General features: G+C 42.8%; 1 protein-coding gene across 7 annotated transcripts in view; it reads left to right on the plus strand.

Annotated features, from left to right (window-relative positions):
* Positions 1–25,535, plus strand: part of Ctnnd1 (catenin delta 1) — a 54,173-nt gene that overhangs the window by 22,638 nt on the left and 6,000 nt on the right. For 4 of the 7 annotated variants that reach the window (XM_029564945.1, XM_029564944.1, XM_029564943.1 and 1 more), the window contains 15 exons: positions 2,894–3,014; positions 4,118–4,407; positions 6,613–6,684; positions 8,126–8,278; positions 9,518–10,053; positions 14,845–15,308; positions 16,971–17,154; positions 18,571–18,688; positions 19,695–19,848; positions 20,320–20,337; positions 20,769–20,837; positions 22,951–23,078; positions 23,177–23,327; positions 24,099–24,291; positions 24,632–24,746. In XM_029564945.1, the coding sequence (XP_029420805.1) occupies positions 4,213–4,407; positions 6,613–6,684; positions 8,126–8,278; positions 9,518–10,053; positions 14,845–15,308; positions 16,971–17,154; positions 18,571–18,688; positions 19,695–19,848; positions 20,320–20,337; positions 20,769–20,837; positions 22,951–23,078; positions 23,177–23,327; positions 24,099–24,291; positions 24,632–24,746 (2,550 nt within the window). In that variant the 5' untranslated portion in view covers positions 2,894–3,014; positions 4,118–4,212. The remainder of the gene's footprint in view (positions 1–2,893; positions 3,015–4,117; positions 4,408–6,612; positions 6,685–8,125; positions 8,279–9,517; positions 10,054–14,844; positions 15,309–16,970; positions 17,155–18,570; positions 18,689–19,694; positions 19,849–20,319; positions 20,338–20,768; positions 20,838–22,950; positions 23,079–23,176; positions 23,328–24,098; positions 24,292–24,631; positions 24,747–25,535) is intronic. The other 3 variants (XM_017798934.2, XM_017798933.2, XM_017798935.2) reach the window with 3 other exon arrangements.

The raw sequence follows: 25,535 nt of genomic DNA on the forward strand, positions 1-25,535 counted from the left end.
GCCAGTTTACGGTAGAACAAATCATTCCAAGATTATTCTATTGGTAATTGGTTTTATTGCTCTACTATTTGGTTGTCTACTTCTTTGGTCCTTCTGGACATTTTACTCAATTTAACTTATTTTGGAGTTTTGATAAAAGAGACTGGCTTTTAAATCACTGTCTGAATGAGTAAGCTACAGACACTGGGTAATAGCCGAAAGGTCTGTCTAGTGTGGATGGGATCCAGTAAAGACCTATGGATTGTTAAGAGTAAAACCAGCTACTCTCAGAAAACATAGTCTTAGGAGAATAACAATACCCCCCCGATCTTTTTTTAGTGAAAGCAAGTATAATTTATTTGACAACATTAGTGGCAAACCTAGAAGGGTATGGACCCGACTTATAAGACTTTTGTATCTGCCAAGGCACTTAATGGTTTTCAGACTCTTTTTCTGTCTGTAGCACAATCTTTTTTTGGTGTGTATGGCATGGAAAAACTTCAAGTGTCTGAGCTGTGAGACTATCTACTATAGCTTGTCATAACTGCGTTCTCTTCGCCAACTCATTTCTTTTTCCCTTTTCTTCTATGTTTATATGGACATGGGTAAGTTTTCACTTCCTATAATGGTTAGGGAGAAGACTCTCAAAGATTATGGGCAGAAGGCCTTGGACCATTTTTTTTTTTTTTTAAGGCAGGGTCCTAAAAAAATGCCAGACTGGGCTTGAACCTGTAGTTGTTTTGCTTCAGGCTTATAAGTGTTTGGATTATAGGCATTTGTCACCATGCCCTGTTTGGACTATTTAGCTTATATTATATTTGGACAGCATGGCATACAAAGAAAATGTAGGCTTTGGAAACAGCATAGACTTGGGTTTAAATTTTAAGTTTGCTATCTGCTGTTTTCTCATTTGCAATAAAACTTAACTCCCCTATGGTTGTAATAGTTGTGAGGATAATAAATGTAAAACTTCCAGTAGTTATTTTTTCACATTCCCTTTGTCTGTGGTAACAATTGGTAAAGCCCTGACTAGGAACAGGAACTTAGTATAAAAGATTCATGATGCTACAGTGACTGTCAGGCACTAGAGAAGCACTCTCTGTCCCAGAAACACTGGTCTAGGTGGGACTTCCTAGTAAACAGAGTTGGAGCAGAGAAACCAGCTCATCCACTCTTTAGAATCCAGTTATGTTCTTGATCCAGTTAATTTCATCTGCTGCTTCAGAAAATAGTTTGGGTCTGAGTCATTACAATGAAGTAATGTAATTGGAAGATTGAAACTAACTCTTGAAACAACTTACTACCTCACATTTGTATAACATATATTATCTCCCCCAGTCTTCACAGCAGCCAGGTTAGACTGGGCTGGTGGTGGTGGCATTGTGCAGAGAACGAGCACTGTTGGCTAGTGGCAGGGCCAGGACTGGGTTGGCTTGAGAGTTGTATCCTTTCTTCTGGGTCTGCTCTCTTTCAAGCAGAAAGTCTGCCCATGAATTTAGGCCTAGGAATCCAACCTCTCTCTGTACTTAACCACACTGTCCTTGTTTCCAAATAAGAGTTCTCTGGCTACCTTTAAAGCTGGGATAATGGGGACTCCAGACCTTACTTTCTGACTTAGGTTTCTGAGTGTTTTCCTTCTAGCCCCCTTTATCAAGTTAAAGTTGTGGGGGCAAAAAGTGACCATTTATGGCATGGTCATAGTTTCTCTCTGCAGCAGGGAGTGCTGTTTCTGTGTGCCCCATAGTACTGGTAGTTTGGGCTTTTATTAGCAAGAAGATTGCAGGGCGGAGGTTGCCACAGTGGTAACTGCAGTGCAGGCCTGTTTAAAATCAGCAACTGGAAGAGTCCTCTTAAGCCAAGTCCTCTTGATGTGGAAGGTTCATAGGTCACTGAGTGGTACATAGTGGATAAGGGCAAGTGTTCCAAATGAAGAAATAGACATGAAAAGGGAGCAGTTAAAACAAGCTGGGAGTGGTGATAAACTCTTGTAATTAGCTCTTGGGAGGTGGAGGCAGGAGAATAAGTAATTCAAGGACAACTTCAGCTATATACTGAGTTTGAAACCAGTCTGGGCTACATGAGACCCAGTCACTCAAAAACCAAAACAACAACAAAAAAGAATACTTATTAAAGAATGATCTTGGAGTGGTCTCTTGGAATGTAGGGTGGGAGTAAGAGAAAGAGACATTGAGTTTTTGGCTGAATGAAGAGTAGTTGTTAAGTGATTATGGGAACCCAGAGCTAGGTAGGAGGGATTTAGGGAAGGTTCATCATGTTCTTGGATTAATTCAGGAGTTTACTGGGCACCTATTTATCAGTTTTCTCTTGGTACACTTTTGCTTACTGAATGCTGGATACATTCTAAGGCAGACAGGCCCAAGCTTTTGTGCTTGGTGGGGCTGTGGGGAGCGTGGGAAAGAGAACCTAAGCTAAAGGCTCAGCCTAGGCTAGTCTCCACATGTCTTCCCAACCCTGACTATTGCTTTGGTTTCTCAATGTCTTTGTGGGCATGCTGGGACTGAGCTTTGAGGTTTCTGCCTTAAGGGTGGGAAGGAGGGGGAAGGGCATTCTAACAGCAAAATTTCCCCCCCAATTTGCTTGCCTGGAACAGAGGATGTGTGGGTTTTTAATCCATATTATAACCTGTTCTGGTTCTGTATGGAATTATAGGTAGAGGAACTCTGATATACTAGTAGAATCCATGTTTTAATTAAACCTATACCCAAGGCCCAAGTATCTGAACACAGCAAAGTTTAAAGGGCATCTGCCACATTAAGCAATTCCAAATTTTATTTTAAATTACTCCCTTTCATTTAGAGTACATCCCTCCCCCCATTCTGCTCTTGGATTTATGCACTAGATATGTTTTATTTTCCTCAATTCTCATTCTCATTTTTCCTCAATATTTCTGCAGCACTTTCCTTCCTGCTTCCTCCTTGCTGTGGTGGCTGGGATGCTTCTTCCATGATTTTTTTGAATCTAGACTGGGCTGGTCTTTGTGCTAATCCAATCAATTACAACCCTTCTCTTAACAGGTGTGTATGGAATATGTGTTTATTAAACATTATTTTAGGTGCCTTCTTTTCCTTCAGGGGCTGGTGAGAGGGCGGGAAGTAAGAGAGAAGATTTCTTAGCCTGCTTTTCCATACTATACATTTTGAGCTGACCATAAAGTCTCTCATAGTTTGTATGAAAAAAGCCCATGAAGTCCAACAGTATTTACTAGCCAATTGGCTGTTTATAAGGATATGAGGAACCCTTCATTTCCATGTAACTACCATTTTTTTTTCAGTACTGTGGGTTGAATGTATTGCTTCATACCTGCTAGGTAAACACTGTACCATTGAGCTACATCCTTAGCTCTTTCAAAACCCTTTTTGAGACAGTCTTGCTAAGTTGCTCAAACTGGTCTTGAACCTCTGTAGCTAAGAGGCCTTGAAGTTGTAATCCTGCCTCCTAAATTGGTGAGATGACAGGCCTGTGCCAAAGACTGGGCTCGAGATAAACCCTCAGTATTGTAGTATAGGTTTGGGAAGTAGAAAGACCTCTTCATAAATGTATGAAACATGAAGGCCTTAATTTTGTTTTCCAACTTTGATGGCAGGAAGTTTTTTATATTTCTCTTTCTTAACTAGCATTTTAATTTGGCATATTAATTTAGAGTAGTTTGCCACTACTGCTGCATTTATAGTATTCAGATTTGGGGAAGGTTAAGTAAAATCTATACTGTCCCATTATGTCTAGAACTGGTTTGTCCCTTTAGGACAGTCATGTACCATGGAGTTAAAACTTTTACTAAACTGATGCCAGCAAAATTTTTCAGGGGAAGAGAACCCAATTTCAAATTTCATGTCATGAGTGCAGCGTTTAGCCACACTATCGGTCTCCTGCCAATGGTGTAGAGATTTAGATCAAGCTGCACCTTCTTTATAATAAGTGTTTGGTATTGGAGAGGGCGGTAATGAGAGGGTCCTGCCAGAGGAGGCATTGGTGATGGGCTCCCAAGCTTGGTTGGTGATGGCTTGCTTTCTGCAGTGCAGTAAAACCACAGAGGGTGTCTTTGGCTCTGGGGATTAACAATTCATCTATCTTCTCTGACCTGTGATCTTTTCTCTCCTCCCATACCCTTTCCCGATAGTGTGAAGTGAGGGGGGCCTTCTCCCTTCCTTCTGCTCCCTCTGTGGTCCACCTTCCTTTTTACCCTGCTCTGCGGCGGCTCCTCCCCTTACCTTCATGGACGACTCAGAGGTGGAGTCGACCGCCAGCATCTTGGCCTCTGTGAAGGAACAAGAGGCCCAGTTTGAGAAGCTGACCCGGGCGCTGGAGGAAGAACGGCGCCACGTCTCGGCGCAACTGGAACGCGTCCGGGTCTCCCCACAAGATGCCAACCCACTCATGGCCAACGGCACCCTCACCCGTCGGCATCAGGTAACCCCTCTCTCCATCAGACTTGCAGGTAGGACTTTGGCTTGGTCACAAGAGGCAATGATCCTTAGTGAGAAGCTACTGGCCCGTTGGTGAGGGGTTGTCCTGTGCTCATACTTCCTCTGAGCTTTTCCAGGGATATGATAAATAAATACTGGTTAAGAGATAAATGCTATTGATGTTGAGCTGAGTTGGGTGGGCTGTAGAAGACCTGTGTGACTTCTTGTTTTGCTAGGGTGGGTTTTCTTGGCAAGGATACATTTCTAGTTATGGTAGGTGGTGTAGCTTGGAGCTATACTCAAGTCACTTCTGTTTTCTCTGAAATATCCCTTTTCTTGGTGTCAAAAATTCAGGGAAGTAGGTCTACTTAGTGGCTGGGCATCTTGTGCTCCCAGCTGCATCTCACTCTCCCTCAGGGAGCAATCTGTTCTCAGAAGGTGTTACAGTGTCCATATATTGTATATTCCTGTTCCATATTGTCCTTGACTACACTTTTTGTTGGCTATGTAAATCATGGTGTTGGAGGGAGGGGATTATTGTTAATTTTATTGGTTATAGTTGGAGTGTGAATATCATGGTATTATTTCACCTAGATAACCACAGGAGCCAGTGGTCTCTGGGTTGGCTGACTTTATAATGTGACTTTGTGAGAAGTATCTTGTGTTTTCTATGGCTTAACAAGTCTGACTTTGCTGTGATGTAATCTCCTGTGGTTCTGTCAGTGTGCGTGTCTTTGTGTGCGTGTTAGGCATTGCTTGATGGACTGCATCTTTAGAGATCTGTGGGTGGAAACTAGAACAGTGCTTATACTCTTACTTTAACTGATTGCTTATTTAATTTATTTTGTAGTGTTAGGGATTGACCCTAAGGCCCTGCACATCCTATTTACTTCCTTGTTTATGAGGAACTGAGGATGGAATCCAGGGCTTTGTGCATGCTGGGAAAGTGCTTTGCCACTGCAACATTCCCAGACCTTTGGGTTTTTGAAGACCAGGTGTAGGTGTAGAGCTCAGGGTGCCCTCAAACTTGTGATCCTTTTGCCTCTGCCTCTCCAGTGCAGGGATTATAGCCCTGCCCAAATGCCTATTTAATTCTTAAGGTAGAGAAGGTCTCATTGTAAGGGAGTGGGAGGACAGAATTTGAGTTGGAGACAATCAGGAATTTGAAAGAGACTGTATTCTAGGGATTTTTACAGGAACTCGAGTAGAGGGTTAAGGATGAGAGATTGAAAGGAAAGCAGGACTGCTCAGGCTTAGAGGTGGTGGGGAATCCCAGGATTTAGTACGTGGTTTCTCTCTTGCTCACTTATTTTTAACTTCTACTTAGCAATGAAACCACACCCTTCCTTCTTCCTGAAAGTAATGTTTGACTTCCTCTCCCTGCAGTATTATACTCTATGTAAAGGGGGAATGGGTGGGGGGAAGAGTCTCTCAAGGTTGTTGGTTCTTCTCACTGTAGTCTCAATAGAGAATCAGAGAGGATCAGAGAGAAATGTAATTTATGTGGTATATTGCCATTAGGTTATTTCCTACTGCTTAAGACAGAACAGCTTAACATTTCTGTTCTGTGTTCTGTGGCTATAACTTGATAAAAGATGTTGATTTTTTTTTGGGGGGGAGGGGAATTGCAGAATAATTGTTTCTTTTATATTTAGAAAAAGAGACTTAAATTTCTTCTTTCTTTAAAAAGCTGCCAGGAATGGGAGTTTCCAATGGCAGCAAAGCATCAAGATTCATGGAACAATAAAGACTTTTGGGAACTGGCCCCCCCCCCCCCATTTAGCCTTTCTGGCTTTCCTTATATTCTTAGAACTTTCTGGAAAGATTGTGTGTAGGGAACTTATCTGAGTCTCTACTATTTATTCAGCAAATAGTTTTTGAATGCTTATTATGTGCCAAACACTGCTCAAGACATTAGGGACACATCCTCAAACAAAACTGCTGCCCCCAACTCCAGTGTCCTTATGGAGCTTACATTCTTAGGCTCTAGAGATCCAGTCTGCCAAAATTTTAGGCCTGATTCCAGTTTTGATAGAAATGCAAACTGAGACTAAAGAGTGTTGTATATTTTATGAATACTGACACAAGGACTTAGGCCACAAATATCTTCCTGAAAACCCTTTTCCTATTTGGGAAAAAAAAAAAAAACTGCATTTGATAGAGTAAAGGAAGGCTACAAAATGAATTGTCTTGTGGGGCTGTGTTTCAGAACGGCCGGTTTGTGGGCGATGCTGACCTTGAGAGACAGAAATTTTCAGATTTGAAACTCAACGGACCCCAGGTAATAATTCTTTTGAGTCAAGGCCTAGGTGGCTTCATTCATATCTTTTTACTTCTCCAGCCTTTTTGAGCATATTGGTGTGTTGGGAAATGCTTAGTGCATTGTAAATATCTATTAATTAGTTCTTTGGAACTCTACCTTTTTACTTTCCTAAAGTGTTTATGTAGTTTGTTGATTTATTCATTTATTATTTATTTATTTTGTCTTTTTTGAGACAGGGTCTCCCTGTAGCCCTAGCTGGCCTGGAACTCACTATGTAGACCAGGCTGGCCTTTAACTCACAGAGATCCTCCTGCCTCTGCCTTCCGAGAATTTAAGGCGTGTGCCACCACGCCTTTGTTGATTTTTTTTTTTTTTTTTTTAAATGATGCCTTTATTATGGTTTCCCTGCCCCTTCATTTGATCCCTGGGTATTGCATCTGTTTTGGGAGCGGGCATAATTGTGTTTTGCAGAAATTGTATCTAAAGTCTGACTGGGCAGTATCTGAAGAGTAATATCGAGCCAGTTAAAAGATACCCCTTGCTGGGAGTGCAGGTACAGGTAGAGCCAGATCTCTGTGAGTTTGAGACCAGTCTTATCTACATACTTCTAGGCCAGCCAGGGATACATAGTGAGACCTTGTCTCAAAAAGAGGTAACTCTTGCTGGGCCTGGTGGTTCAGCTTATAATCCCAGCTACTTGAGAGGCAGAGTCAGGACAATCAAAAGTTGAAGGCCAGGCTCTTTGTGATAGCCTATGTCTTTAATCCTAGCTCTCTGGAGTCAGAGACAGGTAGGTCTCTGAGTTCTATCCTGGTCTAAATAGTTTTAGGTTAGCTAGGGCTACATAGTGAAACTATGTCTTTAAAAAAATGAAGGCTAGCCTGGACTACCAAATGAGTTCAAGACTAGCTTGGGCAACTAATGGGACTTTGACTCAAAATAAGAATTGGTTAAAGGCAGCCTTGGAATATAGTTCAGTAGTAGAGCACTTGCCTAGCGTGAACTAGGTTCAACCCCTAATACCATTTAAAAACAGAAACAAAAACCTCTTGGAGTTTTTGTTGTTTTTGTTTTAAAGATATTTTTGGGTGTGTGTGGAGGGGGTGTGGCAGGCAAGATGCTCTTATGAAGCGTCATTCAGATAGAGATGTAACCAGTAAATATAGTTTATATTCAAGTAGTTCACCAGAACTGGGAAGTTAAATCATGTCTTTGACACTAGGATGTTGATATGACTATAGTTAACTCCTTTCATGTTTGTTAAGTGACTAGAACTGGGAAATCATATCTACTGTCCTTTTACACAAGTTTAAAAGATGACAACCACTCTTTCTAAAAACTCTGAAGCCTGTGGAAGATACATGAAGACTTGTGTCTCTAGAGGCACCCATGTTTCTTATTAGGATGGAGTGCTGATACATATGGCTTACTTGTGGTTTCTTTCTTTTTTCTCTTACAGGATCACAGTCACCTTTTGTATAGCACTATCCCCAGGATGCAGGAGCCAGGGCAGATTGTGGAAACTTACACAGAGGAGGACCCTGAGGGAGCCATGTCTGTTGTCTCTGTGGAGACCTCAGATGATGGGACCACTCGTCGCACAGAGACCACAGTAAGCTGAGATTTGCATCATGTCTTGGAGTGAGTGATAGGTCTTTTGTGGTCTCAGTGGAAAGGCTAAAACAGTTAAATGTATGGAAGCCACTGGTCTCTACTGATGCTGTAACGAAAGTGATATCAGAGCAAACAAGGAAAATACATTGACATGGAGAAGAGAGGGGATATGAAGGCTGTAGTAGTGGTTTCCCTTAGAGCTTACAGGCAGTTATTGCCAGGACAACTTCCTCCCCTCCCCTCCCCTCCCCTCCCCTCCTTTTTTAAAATTTTATCTGTATGAGTGTTATGCCTGCATGTGTGTAAGTGCACCCTGTGTTGTTCAGTGCCCATGGGTGTCAGATCCCCTGGAACTAGAGTTACAAATGGTTGTTAGCCACCATGAGGGTGCTGGGAAATGAACCTGGGTCTTCTGCAAGAGCAGCCAGAGCTCTTAACTGCTGAGCCATCTCTCCAGTCCCCCTTTTTTCTTTTTATATGGGGATTTTGTTATCTTAAAAAGTATTTCTTGCACACAGGGCAGGCTTTTACTATGTAGCAAGGCATTCTCAAACATAAAACCTTCAAATAAAAAAGAAACAAAAAAGCATCCATTTGGGGTCAGCAGTTTGGGCTAAAACTCCTTCTTATCTCAGCCCAGCTGACTCATCTGTCTGCACTTAGCTGCAGGGCTAGCCGGGAGCAGCTGGCTCAGGGCATCCTCAGGTAGGGAGTTGCTGGGATGCAAACCCAGGTCTTGTACAAAAATAGCCAGTGCTCTTTTAACTGCTGAGCCATGCTCTCCAGCCCCTCCCACCCTCTCTTTTTCCCTCCCCTCTTTCCTTCCTTTCTTTTTAAAAAAAATTTCTTGATTGAATTATTTTTATTTTATGTGTATGAGTGTTTTCCCTGTGTGTATGTAATTGTATCCATCTCATGCAGTGCTCAAGGAGGTCAGAAAGAGAGTGTCACATACCTTACAACTCCAGTTATGGACAGTTATTAGCCACCAAGTGGGTGCTGGGAATCAACCCAGATCCTCTGTAAATGTAGCTGGTGCTTTTAACCACTGAGCCATCTCTCCAGCCCCTAGGGCAGTTTTCTTGCTCAATGGAAATAAAGGTAGATGGTAGACTGTAAGGCATTTCTAGGTAAACTGTCCTTGAGAGTAGGGGTTTCTTTCTTTTCTTAGAATGATATAGAGGTAAAGCTTAGCTCCTTCATTTCCTTCAGTTTTTCTTTTTCTCCTTAACTGAAGGTCAAGAAGGTTGTGAAGACTGTGACAACACGGACAGTACAGCCAGTCCCCGTGGGACCAGACGGGCTGCCTGTGGATGCCACAGCAGTCTCCAACAACTATATCCAGACTTTGGGTCGTGACTTCCGCAAGAATGGCAATGGGGGACCTGGTCCCTATGTGGGGCAAGCAGGCACTGCCACTCTTCCTAGAAACTTCCACTACCCTCCAGATGGATACAGCCGCCACTATGAAGATGGTTATCCAGGTGGTGGTGACAACTATGGCAGTCTGTCTCGGGTGACCCGCATTGAGGAGCGGTATAGACCCAGTATGGAAGGCTACCGGGCACCTAGTAGACAAGATGTCTATGGGCCCCAGCCCCAGGTTCGAGTTGGTGGGAGCAGCGTAGATCTGCATCGCTTTCATCCAGAGCCTTATGGGCTAGAGGATGACCAGCGTAGCATGGGCTATGATGACCTGGATTATGGCATGATGTCGGATTATGGCACTGCCCGTCGGACAGGGACACCTTCTGACCCTCGCCGACGCCTCAGGTATGCAGGAATGGGGAAAAAGGGGGTAGCTTTATCTTCTAAGAGCTTTTAGGATTGTGGATACTTGTGGCTCCTTTCTTTTCTTATGGAAGGCTTATTAAATATTGATTTGCTATGTTATGTTCTTTTTTTGTTTGAGAACCATAATTTTAGTTATACAGAGTGATTTTTTTCTTTTGTTGTTACTGCTTTTTGAGACAGGGTCTTAGCAGCTCAGGCTGACCTCTGAATTGGCTATATAGTTGAGGATGGCCTTGAACACCTGATCCTTCTGCTTCTAACTTCCAGACTCTTAAGATCACAGGTGTGTGCCACCGTACCTAGTGAAAAAGTGATTTGTAGCTGTATGTGATGACTCATGCTTATAGTCCAGGTACTCAGGAATCTGAGGCAGGAGGATTGTCACAAGTTTAAGTCCTGTTTGGGATATAGTGTGGACTTAGCCCAAGGTGATTAGTGATAATATTGGTTTATGTCCTAAGAGTAGACTGCTGCTATGCTGTAGCTTCTGCCTCATGATCTGTTTCCTTTTTACTGTCAGAGAGGGAGTACCACAAGGAGCCGGAGGCCTGAGGCCTAGGAACGTTCTTCTTCCTGGGAATTTCTTTAGCTACTGGTTTGGTGTTAGAACACAGTTGAGTATGTTTAAGGGTCTGGAGAGATGTCTCACCAGTTAAGAGCACTTGCTGCTCTGGCAGAAGACCTGGGTTTGGTTCCCAGCATCCAAATGGTGACTCAAGTTCCAGGGCATCCGACACCCTCTCTTGCTTCTGCAGACACTGCATGCATGTGATGTGCTTACATATGAACAGGCAAAATCACTCTCATACATAAAATAAAAACAAAAATATCTTTTAAAAAAAGTGTATTTAAGAATTCTTTCTGCAGTGGTTCAAATCCCAATGTTTTTTAAAAACAGAAATGGTCCATGACCTGAGCAAGGCCCTTACACCCTGTATTTAGAGTTTTACATTTGGTCATGAAGATAGGGAGGAGTGGCCCTCTTGGAGAGATGTATTAGCAATACTCCCAAAGGTCACTAAGCAGCTGTCTAGTCTGAGGATACTTGTCCCTTCAGAATTTTCGAATGGGATTGACGTACCTTTGCTTTTTTTTTTTTTTGGGCCAGGGGGAGACAGGGTTTCCCTGTAGTCCCAGCTGCCTGGACTATGTAGAGCAGGCTGGCTTCAAACTCAGAGATCCTCCTGCCCCTGCCTTTCAAGTGCTGGGATTAAAGGCGTGGGTCATCACACCTGGCTGCAAGGCCTTGAACTCACTGACAGGGAACTGCCTGCCTCCAGAGTGCAGGGATTAAAGGTGTATAAGCCTAGACTGACCAACCTTTTTTCAAGGATTTATTTTGTGCTCTATTTGCCATAGATTAGCATCTTTGTGATAGCTCTTATTTGATTTTCTTTCTTTTGTTTGTTTTTTTAGACTGGGTCTCTCTGTAGTTGTCCTGGAACTTGTTTATATAGACCCACTGACCTCATCTTACAGATCTGCCTGCTTCTGCCTTAGTACACACCCAACCAGTGGTGTCCCGTACGCCCCCCCACCCCAACTGAAGACTGAACCCAGGGCCTTGTACACCTTCTTTTTTAAAAAAATTGTTTTAAATGTTCTTAGTTTTAGGCCTGTATAAAAACAAGCAGGTTTGGTCCTGGGCTATAAACACGTTGCTTTTAGAATAAACCAGGGTCTGTATTTTCCAGGCCAAGAAATAAGGGAAGGTTTATGATTGTCTTGATGGTGAGTGTGCCCTGGGCAGCTGTTGTGGAATTTCTGTATGTTGGGGCCATAACCTTCAAAAGCAAATGTCTTGGCACTTACTTTCCATATATATTAGGTAGTACTGACTGAATGAACTGAATTGGCCAGGGACAGGGGTAGAGGCCCCATTATCTAAGCCTGAGTCACTCTTCAGATGTCTTGGTTAGCAATCCAATACCCATGTGACTCACCTTTTATTCCTGAAGAGGCACCAGACTAGGCTGGTGCAACCTAGAGCAGGGACAGATAACAGCTATCATTGGATGGTCTGTCCAGGGTGTGGGCTGTAGCGCAAGCCTGCTTTTTCTGACTTCCTCATTAGTAAAGAGTGATTAGACCCAGTGGGTGTGGATGGCCAGGACTTTCTCTCCTGTCCCTAGTTGTGGCAGTTAGCATAGAGAGGGTTTGGGGCTTGGTTCTTGGGCTTGTTCCAAGTTGGCCATTGGACTTGGAAACCTGCTTGACTAGCAAGAACATTTTCTGTTTCCTGTTTCAGGCCTAGGAGAATAATGCAAGGTCATACTTGAACAGTGAGGCAGGGATTAGTGGAAGAAGCACTGAACTTGAAAACCAGTGTTCTAGTTGTGTCTCTGCCACTGTCTGTGCTGCCTTAAGCAAGTTATTCTATCATGTGGGCAAAGTTTTGTTACTTGCAAAGTGAAAGAATCTTGATCTTCTGCCCAGAAGAACAATGAATACAGGATTTCAAATGTGAGGTATATTCCCAGGTGACTGAGAAACCTGGCTGTGGCAGTTATTTTATAATTGCTTATCCTAAAATAAACAAGAAAAGTAAAACATGCTCAACACACAGCTTGAAAAACCCAGAAAAGCACACCATCCTCTCATGAAGAACCATTGCTAACATTTTGGCATATCCTTTGAGTTTTCATGCATGTATTCTGTTTTTTCTCCCATTAAAAGGACTTTTTCCACCACATACTGTTTAGTAGTCTGCTCTTAAAACAACCTGTTCATTTTGCTCGATATTTTAAAATACCTTAGTGTTTTTTTTTTTTTTTAATTAAATGATTTGTCCTGTTGAAAAATGATTTGTCCTGTTGAATCACTCACTGTTGAATGGTTAGTATTGATACCTGTAAGGAAGGCCTTCTGTTCTGACTAACCTTGAGTGTTTGCTGACAGTGGGAGTGGTTTTATCAAACAAACCATGGTCTTATTTGGAGAGTCCTACACAATAGATTCTCCTGTCTTTTGTGGGAGCCACGGGGTGAAATGAGCTCATAGATAATGGGTCTCTTACCTCCTGGTGGCCATGAATAAATAATTGTGTGACAAACTCACCCTCTAGTGGTTGTTGATAGTACTGAAACAGAAAAACTCAGTTTCTATCACTGATCCTAATGGCAGGGCATCCCAATTTTGATGTTGATATGTAGATTTCATTTTGACAGAATTGTGGGCAGTTAGAAGTTGGAGGATGTCTTTCTTCTCCAACATACTTGTTTGAGTAGCTGGTAAAGCCTTGGGATGAACTGTGAGAGTTAATGTTCGAGCTTATACCTCAGGGCCAAAGCCAAGGTCTCATACAATGTAGCAAGAAGTCCTCTTGAGACAGGGTCTCTCTGTAGCCCCAGCTGTCCTGGAGTCACTATGTAGACCAGGCTGGCCTTGAACTCACAGATCCGTCTGCCTCTGCCTCCTGAGTGCTGGGATTAAACGCGTGCACCACCACACCCGGCCCAGTTTCTCTTTTATAATTTCCAAAATAGGGTGGGGAAAAGCTTAAATAAGAAATGTATTTATGCCGAGCATGGTGGTGTATGCCTTTAGTCCCAGCACTCAGGAGGCAGAGGCAGGCCTCTGTGAGTTCAAGGCCAGCCTGGTCTACATAGTGAGTTCCAGGATAGCTGGGGCTACAGGGAGACCCTAAAAAGACCAAAAAAAAGAAAAAGAAAAAGAGATATGTTTAATGGTCTTATTCCATCAGCTGTTTGCTGTGTGTAAATGCTTTGTTTCTTGTTCAGCTAAGGATTTTAGAACTGTTCTCAGACTCTTTGTCAGGGGAGGAGAATGTATTGAGGTATCTTGGTATGTAGCCCTGAATGGCCTGGAATTTGCTATGTAGACCAGCCTGGCCTCAAACTTGTGATGACCCTGCTTCTGCCTCTCCAGTGCTGGGACTACAGCCATCTTACCACTTGTTCCCAGGCTTTGTTTGCTGACTGTGATACTGAGTCAGTTGTCTTCTTAACTCTCTTGTTTGAGGATTAATTTCACTCTGTACAGATAATTTAATAGCTGGTAGGTATCATTCAGATAGATGCTAAAGAATCAGAATTTGATTCTCTTTTTACTAACATTTCCAAATGTTTGCTATTTTCAGAATTAGCAAACTTCACAGAAAAAAGTGATAGTTTTAGTTTAATCATAGGTTGCCTTTAAAATTATTAAAGTTGGGAATGGGGAGATGGTTTAGTTGATAAAGTGCTTGCTGCAGGTAAGTGAGGAACTGTTTTCTATTTCCAGCATCCAGTGAAAAGCTGAGCACTGTGGTGGCTCACACTTGTAATCCCCAGTACTAGGGAGACAGTGACAAGGATCCCTGGGGCTTGCTAGCCAGCAAATCTGACTGAATCAGCAAGCTCCAGGTTTGGTGTGAGACCTTGTCTCAAAAAATAAAGTAGGAAGCCCGGGTATAGTGGTGCAGGCCTTTAATCCAAGCACTCAGGGAAGGAGAGGTAGGCAGAGCTCTATGAGATGGAGGCCAGTCTGGTCTACATAGTTCCAGGCCAGCTGGGGCTACTGAGAGACCCTGAATCAAAACAAAACAAAAGTAAGGTAGAGAGCAATTAAAAAGACACTCAACATCAGCTTCTGATTGTCACATATACTCACACACATGCAGATACACAAAATTATTAAAATTGATCTAAAAAGGAAAGATATGATCTCTGTAGTAGAACTGGAGTTAATGCATACTTGAAGTTGAGTAACAGGAATGTCCAAGAAGCTAGGCTTAACTGGTTGATTCTTGGTTCTTTCAAAACTTTGCAGGAGCTATGAAGACATGATTGGTGAGGAGGTACCACCGGATCAGTACTATTGGGCTCCTTTGGCCCAGCACGAGCGGGGAAGTTTAGCCAGCTTGGATAGTCTGCGCAAGGGAGGTCCCCCACCTCCAAATTGGAGACAGCCTGAGCTGCCGGAGGTGATCGCCATGTTGGGGTTCCGCTTGGATGCTGTCAAGTCCAATGCAGCTGCCTACCTGCAGCACTTATGCTATCGCAATGACAAGGTGAAGACTGATGTGCGGAAGCTCAAGGGCATCCCTGTACTGGTAGGATTGTTAGACCACCCCAAAAAGGAAGTGCACCTTGGAGCCTGTGGAGCTCTCAAGAATATTTCTTTTGGACGTGACCAAGATAATAAGATTGCCATAAAAAACTGTGATGGTGTTCCTGCTCTTGTGCGATTGCTTCGAAAGGCTCGTGACATGGACCTAACTGAAGTCATTACTGGTGAGTTCTAGGTCTGAGGAAGTTGCTAGGTTGGAAGTCACTGTTATTCCTAGAGAAGTAGAGAGCTAGAGGGGTTTCCAGTCCATTACTTTCTGATTATAGGTTCTGAAGTTGTGGCCTTTGGCTTAAGTCTGCCTTACAGATTTGATTGGCTGACACAGGGTTTTGAATTTTTAAAGAACTGGTTGCTCATGTTTACTATCCAGAGATATTACTTAAAATTCTACATTGCTGGCTTCTGTTAAGCACATAGAAGAGCTGATCAGATTAGATCTGCTTCTCCATTCTGGTACTTGAGCTGATTTGGGGGCATATGTTTCCCAGTTTTCAGTAATCCCCAACACATTCTGTTATTTTTGACTAATAATATTTGTAGAGGAAGTTATCCCGCAAACACAGAAGCTATGTGTCAGTTGCCATTTACCCATAACCTTGTAATTTGTTTTAAATGTGTGCCTATCTTGACTCAACCTGCCTGAACCATCTAGACATTTGAGCTTACATTTGGCTTTATTTAGAATGGTAATTTTCCAGATAGTGAGTGGGTGATCCATTAGTGTGAAATTTTATGGGTCATAATCATCATTCCAGGAGAATAAAAGAAAAATAAATAATATAGATCTTTGATTTTTCAATTGGCGGGATATTTTGAATCCCAGAGGACATCTGCATTGTTGGAGTTGTTTTTGGTTGTCATAACTTAGGGTAGGGCAGAGCCTGCTATTGGCATCCGGTTAGTAAAGGCTAGGGATACTGGTAAGCTGGTAAACACCCCACAATGGACAGTTTCCCACAACAATTACATGGTTCAAAGTAACTTTGTTGCTGGGGTGAAGAAACTGTTGTAGATTAATGAGCATTGATTGTAGTAAATAGTGTTTTATAAAACTTTTTTTTTTTTGATGCAGGCGTGGTAGCCCATGGGAGGCAGAGGCAGACGGATCTCTGTGAGTTTGAGGCCAGCCTGGTCTACATAGCCAGTTCCAGGCCAGCTGGGGCTACAGGGAGACCCTGTCTCAAAAAGACCAAAAAACCCCCAACTTTTGGGGGGCTAGAGACATGGCTCAGCAGTTAAGAGCTCTTGCTGCTCTTGCAGAAGAATTCAGTTCCTGTCGGGACTCACAATTGCCTGTAATTCCAGCTCCAGGAGATTAGACACCTTTTCTGTTCTATGGGCACATGCACTCAAGTGCACATGCATACACACATGCACACACATATGTAAAATCTTTCTTTCTTTTTTTTTTTTCTTTTTGAGACAGGGTCTGCTTGTAGCCCCAGCTGTCCTGGAACTCACTATGTAGACCAGGCTGGCCTCAAACTCACAAAGATCTGCCTGCCTCTGCCTCCCAAGTGCTGGGATTAAAGGCATGTGCCACCACGTCCAGCCATAAAATAAATCTTTAAAAAATAAAACTATTTTAAAAAATAAAGCTTTCATGATCTGTGTGCTTGTATTAAACTATAGTATAAAATATTTCTTACCATGGGTCATGAGCAGCAGCTTGAGTAACACTACATGGAGTCATTCATACGACTCTGTAGTGGACACACATTTGATCATCGAGGAATGCTGAGAAGGAATAGAATAGGGTTCTCTGATATTCTCCAGACACACTGTCTTGGGTGCTGGAGAGCTCTCTGATAAATTGTCCCTGCCAGGAACTCTGTGGAATCTCTCATCCCATGATTCAATAAAAATGGAGATTGTGGACCATGCACTGCACGCCTTGACAGATGAAGTGATCATTCCACACTCTGGCTGGGAGAGAGAACCTAATGAAGATTGTAAACCACGACATATTGAGTGGGAGTCGGTGCTTACCAACACAGCTGGCTGCCTTAGGTAAGTGACATTTTGTTTTTGTTTTGGTTTGGTTTTTTTTGAAACGGGGTCTCCCTGTAGCCCCAGCTGACCTGGAACTTGCTGTGTAGACCAGGCTGGCCTCGAACTCAGAGATCCGCCTGTCTGCCTCCTGAGTGCTGGATTAAAGGTATGTGCCACCATGCCTGGCTTGCTTTTTGCTGGGGTTGATAGCGTAGGCCTTCAATCCAGCTTCTCCAGAGGCTGAGATAGAATTGCAAGTTCACAGCCTACCTGTACTACAGAGTGAGTTCACAGCCAGCTGAGTAACTTTGCAAGACCTTTGCAGGGGAAGGTAGGGGGGTTGGCAGAGGATGGATATGATATAGCTTAGTGGTAAGTGCTTATCTGTCATACTGAGGTCCCTGGGTTCAATCTCAAGGAACATGTACACACAACCCTTGGAATTGATTTTTGAAGATTGATATATCTTTTTTCTTTTTTTTAAATTAGAAGTTGGGATTTTGGCTTACTTGTTTTATTTAGTTTTGTTTTGTGGTACTGAGGACCAGGCTCAGAACTTTGCATGTGCTATCTTGGCAAGTTCTCTACTAATGAGCTACATCCCTAGTCATAAAGGTCAATTCTTTAGCCTCTTATTCAGCCTGTTTGTATTGCATGCTTCAACTCCAGCCTGCCTGTCTTTACTGCTGCTCCCATGTGTATACTGCATTATTTAGCTGCAGTATGGGTTTGCTTGCTGCCTTCCTCCTTCTCCTCACTTTTATGTCTCTGACTTTGTTCCTCTACTTTTAGTAAATACCTGTTTAGAACCTACCAGACATGAGGTTCTTATGTAGCCCCGGGCTTGTGTCTGTTTAGTTTCTGCCTTTAGTTACCTGTATTTCAAAGCAGACACCTTGTCCTCTTCTAATTTGTACTTCTACGTAATAAATATCTGTTCTGTCTTGATTTACTGATACCATTTTCATCTCCCAACCTTAAGCCCCATTTTTGTGGTGCTGGGGATTAAACTGATTACCTTGTATATGCTCAGGCAAGCTCTCTACCACTAGCCATAGCCCCAGCCTGGTGTCTATCACATGTAAAAATTTTTTGGGAGGGGGAAGGGAGGCAGAGACAGTCTTGCTATGTAGTGCAGTCTAGCGTCACACTCTTGATCCTCTTGCTCTTGTCTCCCAAGTGCTGAGATTGTAGGTATGGACCACTATTTCTGGCTTAGTATACATTTTTAACCCTGCTCCATGTGGTTATAAAGGCTCAGAAGACAGAGACTGTGTCACTCAACTTTCAACTGCAATGCTTGCTTGTAATACACAGTCACTATTTATTATAACAAGTAGGAAAGGTTTTGAAAAAGCTTTAGATTTAGAGAGATGTTTAAGGGAGGACTTCTGAATTTGAATCATCTTTAGTACTTTTTCTGCTTCCCCTTAGAAATGTAAGCTCAGAAAGGAGTGAAGCTCGTCGGAAACTTCGGGAATGTGATGGCTTGGTTGATGCCCTCATTTTCATTGTTCAGGCAGAGATTGGGCAGAAGGATTCAGACAGCAAGGTAAGTTAATGGTTGAGTAAATTCCATCCACAAGATACCTGTGGTCTAGACTTACCACTTCAGGCTGTCAGATAATGTAAAATACTTATGCCAGCCCTTTCTCCTTAAAATGGGCATTCACTTTAGAAGAAGAGAAGATTTTGTGTGTGTGTGTGTGTGTGTGTGTGTGTGTGTGTGTGTGTGTGTATCTGTATGTCTGTAGTATTTAAATGTGTGTGTTGTGTATGTGCCCAGGTACATGCAAATGAAGGCCAGGAGAGCATTTACTGTCCTCTATCACTCTCGCATTCTCCATGTCATTCCTTTGAGACAGGGTCTCTGTTTTTTGGCTAGGCTTGTGGCCAACAAAGCTCCAGCACTCATCCTGTCTCTATCTCCTACAGCACTTGGGTTACAGACTTATTCAGCATCGTGCCTGACTTGTTTCCCGGGTTCTGGTATCCAAATGTAGGTCCTATAGTTAGTTGTACAGCAAGGACTCATAACCACTGCGCTGTCTCTCCAGACTGAAGATAGTTTTGTTTAGATTTTTTTTTCTCCTTCAGACACATTAAAACTGCTTAGTAGTCTTCCAAGTTTTCTTTTTTTTTTTCTTTTTGGTCTTTTTGAGACAGGGTCTCCCTGTAGCCCCAGCTGTCCTGGAACTCACTATGTACACCAGGCTGGCTTTGAGCTCACAGAGATCCGCCTGCCTCTGCCTCCTGAGTGCGGGGACTAAAGGTGTGCGCCACCATGCCCGGCGATTGTGTGTTTTCTGAGTAAGAGAATCAGTGACCCAAATTCTGGGGTCACACACTAGATATTCCATAATTAGACCTTCTGCTAGCCTGAAGATACAAAGACTTCAAGAAGCTTGGGGCATTGATGAGACATCCCAAGAGATAATGGATTGAATTATGCATTTTAGGATTGATATTATAGCACATGAATCATGGAGATTTACATTTTCTGGTGAATCACTATAGGCATTCTCTTGCCATTTTATCTTTTGTTTTGTGTCCCTAAGCTTGTGGAGAACTGTGTTTGCCTCCTTCGGAACTTATCGTATCAAGTTCACCGTGAAATCCCACAGGCAGAGCGTTACCAAGAGGCACTTCCCAGTGTTGCTAACAATACTGGGCCACATGCTGCCAGTTGCTTTGGGGCTAAGAAAGGCAAAGGTGAGTCTTAGTTCCTGCTCTTTAATGTGAGATGGGGAAAGGAAGGAGCACTTAGCTTTAGGTACTTAATAGCATGGAAGTCTACCTGGTAAAGATTGTCTTTTTGCTCTGCTGCTGCTTCCCTTGTCTTGTATGCTTTGATCTTGGTGGTGGTAGAGGTGGCAGTAGAGGTGGCAGTGGTGGTGGTGGTGGTGGTGATGACCGTGGTGATTGTGGTAATCATATGGTGGTGGTGGTGGTGGTGGTGGTGGGTGGTGGTGGTGGTGGTGGTGGTAGTATATTGGTATAGGGGGCAGTGAAGGATAACAACTTAACTAATCTGGGGCCTTCTTCCCCATCCTCCTCTGTCTTTCCTGTATTTGTCTTTGTGCTTTCCTGCATACTTGCCTGTGATCTTGTTGACATCTTTCTCCTGCATTTTTCTTCCTTCATTTTTCTCCTCTGCTTTCCACCTTGGTGACATACTGGAAGATGAGTGGTTCTCCAGAGGTGAGTGGAATCTTTTAAGGTGCTTTTCCACTTCTAATTTGCATGTTTTGGTTTTTTCCTTCCCTAATATTTTCTTGCCTAACCCTTCCCTGCGGATGCATGTAGGAAAATTCAGTTGAGGAAAAGCACTGAAATAAGTTTAGCTCTTCTGAGCTGATGGCTCATGGCATGCTATTTCAGAGCAGCAGTCCCTGTTCTAGAATGCAGGTCAACAGCAACAAGATTATCCTTGTTGTACCGATCTGCTGCCTGTTTTTTTGTCCTTGTTTCTGAATAGCCCCTTGGTGAGACAGGTATGTGTGGGGCTGCCCTTCTTTTGCCCCTTACAGTTCATCTCTGATCTGAAGATTGTGACTGAAAGTAGGCTATTTCCTTTGTTTAAAAGCTCTTTATTACCCCTGTTCTCCCCACCACTTTCCCCATTTTTACAGGGAAAAAACCCACAGAGGAACCTGCAAATGATACAGTGGATTTCCCTAAAAGAACTAGTCCTGCTCGAGGTAAGTTATATTTTTTTTCTTGGTCACCAAAGTTTCATAGCAGTCTACAGATATGGTGTCTGGACATGGTGACAGCATGATTTATTCAGTATGTTAAACTATTCCCTCTGACTTACTGGATTTGAAGTCCTGGTGAACATATTGGGAAAACTCACAATAAGGTAGAAGCAGATCACAAAAGACTGCTTCTTAAGGCGGGACCTCAGGTTACTTGAGGATGAGATAAGGTCCTGATGGTAGCCTAGAGTAAGAAAGTAGGCTGGAGGGACTGGAGACATGGCTCAGAGGTTAAGAGAACTCAAGACTCAAAGACCCAGGTTCAGTTCCCAGCACCCATGTGGGGGCTAACTACTGTCCCTATTTCCAGTTCCAGGTGATCTTTCACCCTCTTCTGGCCTATTTGGATACTGTACAAATGTGCATAGCATGCAGGCAAATGCTTATACACAGATAATAAAAATAGATAAAATATAACAACAACAAAAGTAGACTGAGCATGGCGGCTCATGCCTATAATCCTAGTACTTGGGGGAGGCTGAGGCAGGAGAATTGCTGTGAATTCAAGACCAGCCTAGGCTACAGAGTGAGACCATGTCTTTTTTTTTTAATATTTTATTATTTTTATTTTATGTGTATGCATGTATTGCCTGCATATGTAGGTAAGTGCACCCGTGTCGTGCAATGCCTGTGGAGGACAAAAGAGGCTATCGGAGCCCCTGGAACTGGATTTATGGACAGTTGTTAGCTGCCATCTGGGTGCTGGGATTCGAACCCAGGTCTTCTGCAAGAACAGCCAGTGTTCTTAACCACCGAGCCATCTCTCCAGCCCTGAGACCATGTCTTAAAAAAAAAAAAATCAGAAAAAAAGAGAAATTTCTCTTAAGTGGCCACCACAGTTTTTCAAATTTAAGCCTTACTGTTACAGAATAACGTCTTTATCATAGCTTGGATCTTTGTACTCACTGTATTAATGAACATGACATTTACAGTTTTCCATGAATTAGAAAAATGTTACAAGGCCGGGCGTGGAGGCGTACGCCTTTAATCCCAGCACTCCAGAGGCATAGGCAGGCGGATCTCTGTGAGTTCAAGGCCAGCCTGGTCTACATAGTGAGTTCCAGGACAGCTAGGGCTTCAGGGAGACCCTGTCTTAAAAAGACCAAAAAAAGTTACATCTATGTCCCTTTCATTTAGTCATAGGCATGGCGGGGAGAATTGACTGAATTAAATTAGAGATAATTCATCTGAGATGTTAAGTCTTTAAGCCTGAGTGCTATTCATGAGCTAAATGAATCTCCAGAGTGCTCATGGTAGAACCAAGGCCAGAGTATGGGGTACAAGTCGAGGAGGAAGGAGAGAAAGGAGTTTGTTCTCTTGTGACTATGGACTAGTACTTTTTTTTTTTTTTTTTTTTTTTGCCTTTTTGAGACAGGGTCTCCCTGTAGTCCCAGCTGGCTGGAACTTGCTATGTAGACCAGGCTGGACTTGAACCCACAGAGATCCACCTGCTCAGTCTCCTGAGTGCTGGAATTAAAGTCATTTACCACCACACCTGGCCAGACTAGTTATTCTTAAAGACAGGGGATCAGGGTCTAGAGAGGTGGCTCAGTGATTAACAGAGGACCGGGGTTCAATTCCCAGCACCCACATGGCGGTTAACAGCTGTCCATAATTGCAGTTCCAGGGAATCCAATGCCTTCTGACCTCCACTGGCATTGCACAACACGGGTGCACTTACGTTCATGCAGACAATACATTCATACACATAAAAAATAAAAATAAATAAAATATATTTTTAAAAAGGCATGGGATCAACTGAGCATGGTGGCATATGCCTGTATGTAGTCCCAGCACTCAGGAGGCTAAGACAGGGAGATTATAAGTTCGAAGCCAGTCTGGGCTATACTGCAAGACCTTGTCTCAAAAGAAAATAGAAACCTAAAGAAGGAATAGGTGTGGAGTCAAGCCTCTGAATTGGCTTTTGAGTTGATTAGGGGAGTTCAGGGAACCTAATGATAATGAGCAGAACTCTGAACAGTCCAGGCCTAGTTTGTAGATACTGATTCACATCTTTTACACACACCCGCCTTTTTTTTTGTTTTTCCCTCTTCAGGCTATGAGCTCTTATTTCAGCCAGAAGTGGTGCGGATATACATTTCACTCCTCAAGGAGAGCAAGACTCCTGCCATCCTAGAAGCCTCTGCTGGAGCTATCCAGAACTTGTGTGCTGGGCGCTGGACAGTGAGTACTTCTGAGAAAATGGACTTGGAGATGGGGAACTTAGATGACTAGTTTCCTGACATTTGTAATTTTTTCACCCCTTTCCATGTGTTTCCTAGTATGGTAGGTACATCCGCTCTGCTCTGCGTCAAGAGAAGGCGCTCTCTGCCATAGCTGACCTTCTGACCAGTGAACATGAGCGGGTGGTGAAAGCTGCATCTGGAGCACTGAGAAATCTGGCTGTGGATGCTCGGAACAAAGAGTTAATTGGTAAGGATTTGAATCGGCGACTAGCCTGTGCCTGTAATCCAGCAGGTACTTAGTCATTTGTTGAAATCACTGAAGGCAGGATCTTAGTCTTCTATAGTTTAGGTATCTTGAATGTGGTGAAGGCTCATAAAGGTTCATGGTTTAATGATTCAAAACAAGTTATGATTCTTCAAAAACAGGATAAGAGCAACTATTATTTATTGAGCATCTGCCTTGTCACTAGGCATTGTTAGCACTTTTCTGTTTTCATTTACTCTCCCCATTGCTTTGCAAAGAGCTCCTCCCTCCCACAGTTTAAAATAGGCTAAGGAAACCTAGGGACATAGAAATGAAATAATTTGCCTAGAATTAATAGAGCTAATTAGTGGCAGAGCCCAAGTTTTTGACTTTTAAATTTTTAATGACTTCCACTGAATTATAATAGTACCGAACATACTGTTTTCATTAGAGTATCTGACAAGACAGGTAGCATATTTGACATGGTGTTCATATTGTTTGAGTGTGATTGAAGAAATGACAGGATGATGAGCACATGGCTAGCATGTTTCTTTATCCTTTTGTCTTTTTGGTTGTGAGCCTGAGCCTTTAATGGCTGCGCCAGTTCTCTAACCCTCTTTATCCTTTTGATATAACAATTATAAAGAATAACGGAATTGATTTATATGGATAGAACTTAGACTTGATGTGGTTACTATAGTGTAAATTGTAGAGCTCCTCAGGACCTGATTCTGCTTTTCTCCCTTCATGTGCCCTTCTGTCTTCTTGCTGTAGGTAAACATGCTATTCCTAACTTGGTAAAGAATCTGCCAGGAGGTCAGCAGAACTCTAACTGGAATTTCTCTGAAGACACTGTGGTCTCTATTTTGAACACCATCAACGAAGTTATTGCCGAGAACTTGGAAGCTGCCAAAAAGCTTCGAGAGACCCAGGGTATTGAGAAGCTAGTGCTGATCAACAAATCAGGGTAATCTTATGCTTAAAATCATAGCTGGAAGAGACTCCCAGAAAGGAGTTTTCTTCTGCTTTGTGAGATTATTGCCCCATATAGTTAGTATACTGTCTGTGAAATATGAAGAGGTATTAATCTATTATCAGTCTTAATGTTGGTCTATGAGTTGATAATGGACTCTTACAGCAAACAATATTTAATGTCAATGCTTGGAACAGAATATCAAACTTAGCAAAAATTTGATTTCACTCATTTTAACATTTATTGTGTTGTGTTTTTTTGTGCTGTTAGAGGGTATATGGGCTAAGCTTTCCTGGCCTTACACCCATACTTCAAGTACTATTTTCCTCAATAGGAATCGCTCAGAAAAAGAAGTTCGAGCAGCAGCACTTGTATTACAAACAATTTGGGGTTATAAGGAACTGAGAAAGCCACTGGAAAAAGAAGGGTGGAAGAAATCAGACTTCCAGGTACAATAACTCTTCTTTTTGGTTTTGTTTTGTTTTGTTGTTTTTTGAAACAGAGTCTCCCTGTAGCCCCAGCTGGCCTGGAAGTCACTGTGTAGACCAGGCTGGCCTCCATCTCATAGAGATTGCCTGCCCCTGTCTCCTGAGTGCTGGGATAAAAAGCTACCAGCCTGGCAAATACAATAACTCCTGACCAAAGCTTTTGTTTTCTTCCCCTTGGTCCCTGGTTAATGCTTCTGTCTTTGGTTTCTTCTATTTCACCATCACACTAAATCTGATTTTGATCCAAGTCTATCAGGAAGGACATTATTTGCCACACTACCTCTTTTTTTTAATGTTTTATTTTTACTTTATGTGTATGAATGTATTGCCTGCGTGTATGTGAGTGCACCCGTCTTGTGCAGTGCTGCGGAGGTCAGAAGAGGGCTTCAGATTCCCCTGGAACTGGAGTTAAGGACAGTTCGTAGCTGCCATGTGGGTGCTGGGAATTGAACCGGGGTCCTCTGTAAGAGCAGTTAGTGCTCTTAACCACTGAGCCATCTCTCCAGCCCCGCCATACTAACCTCTTAGAGTGGTGTCCAGTGTCTATAGTTCTCTACTTTCCTGAGTCATAACATGCAGTAGATGCTGGTAGTGGTGAATGATGAAGATTGATGGCCTTTGTGATTCCCCCACCCTTTCATCTGTTCACCATTTTCTGAGACTGTTTCCTTCTGATAGCATGGTTGGACCTTTGTAATCCCATGTCCAGGAACACACAAGAATATTTACACATCCCTTAGCAGTCACCTT

This window comes from Nannospalax galili, unplaced genomic scaffold, assembly GCF_000622305.1.
Source record: "Nannospalax galili isolate Female #2095 unplaced genomic scaffold, S.galili_v1.0 scaffold337, whole genome shotgun sequence".
Classification (NCBI taxonomy): domain Eukaryota; kingdom Metazoa; phylum Chordata; class Mammalia; order Rodentia; family Spalacidae; genus Nannospalax; species Nannospalax galili.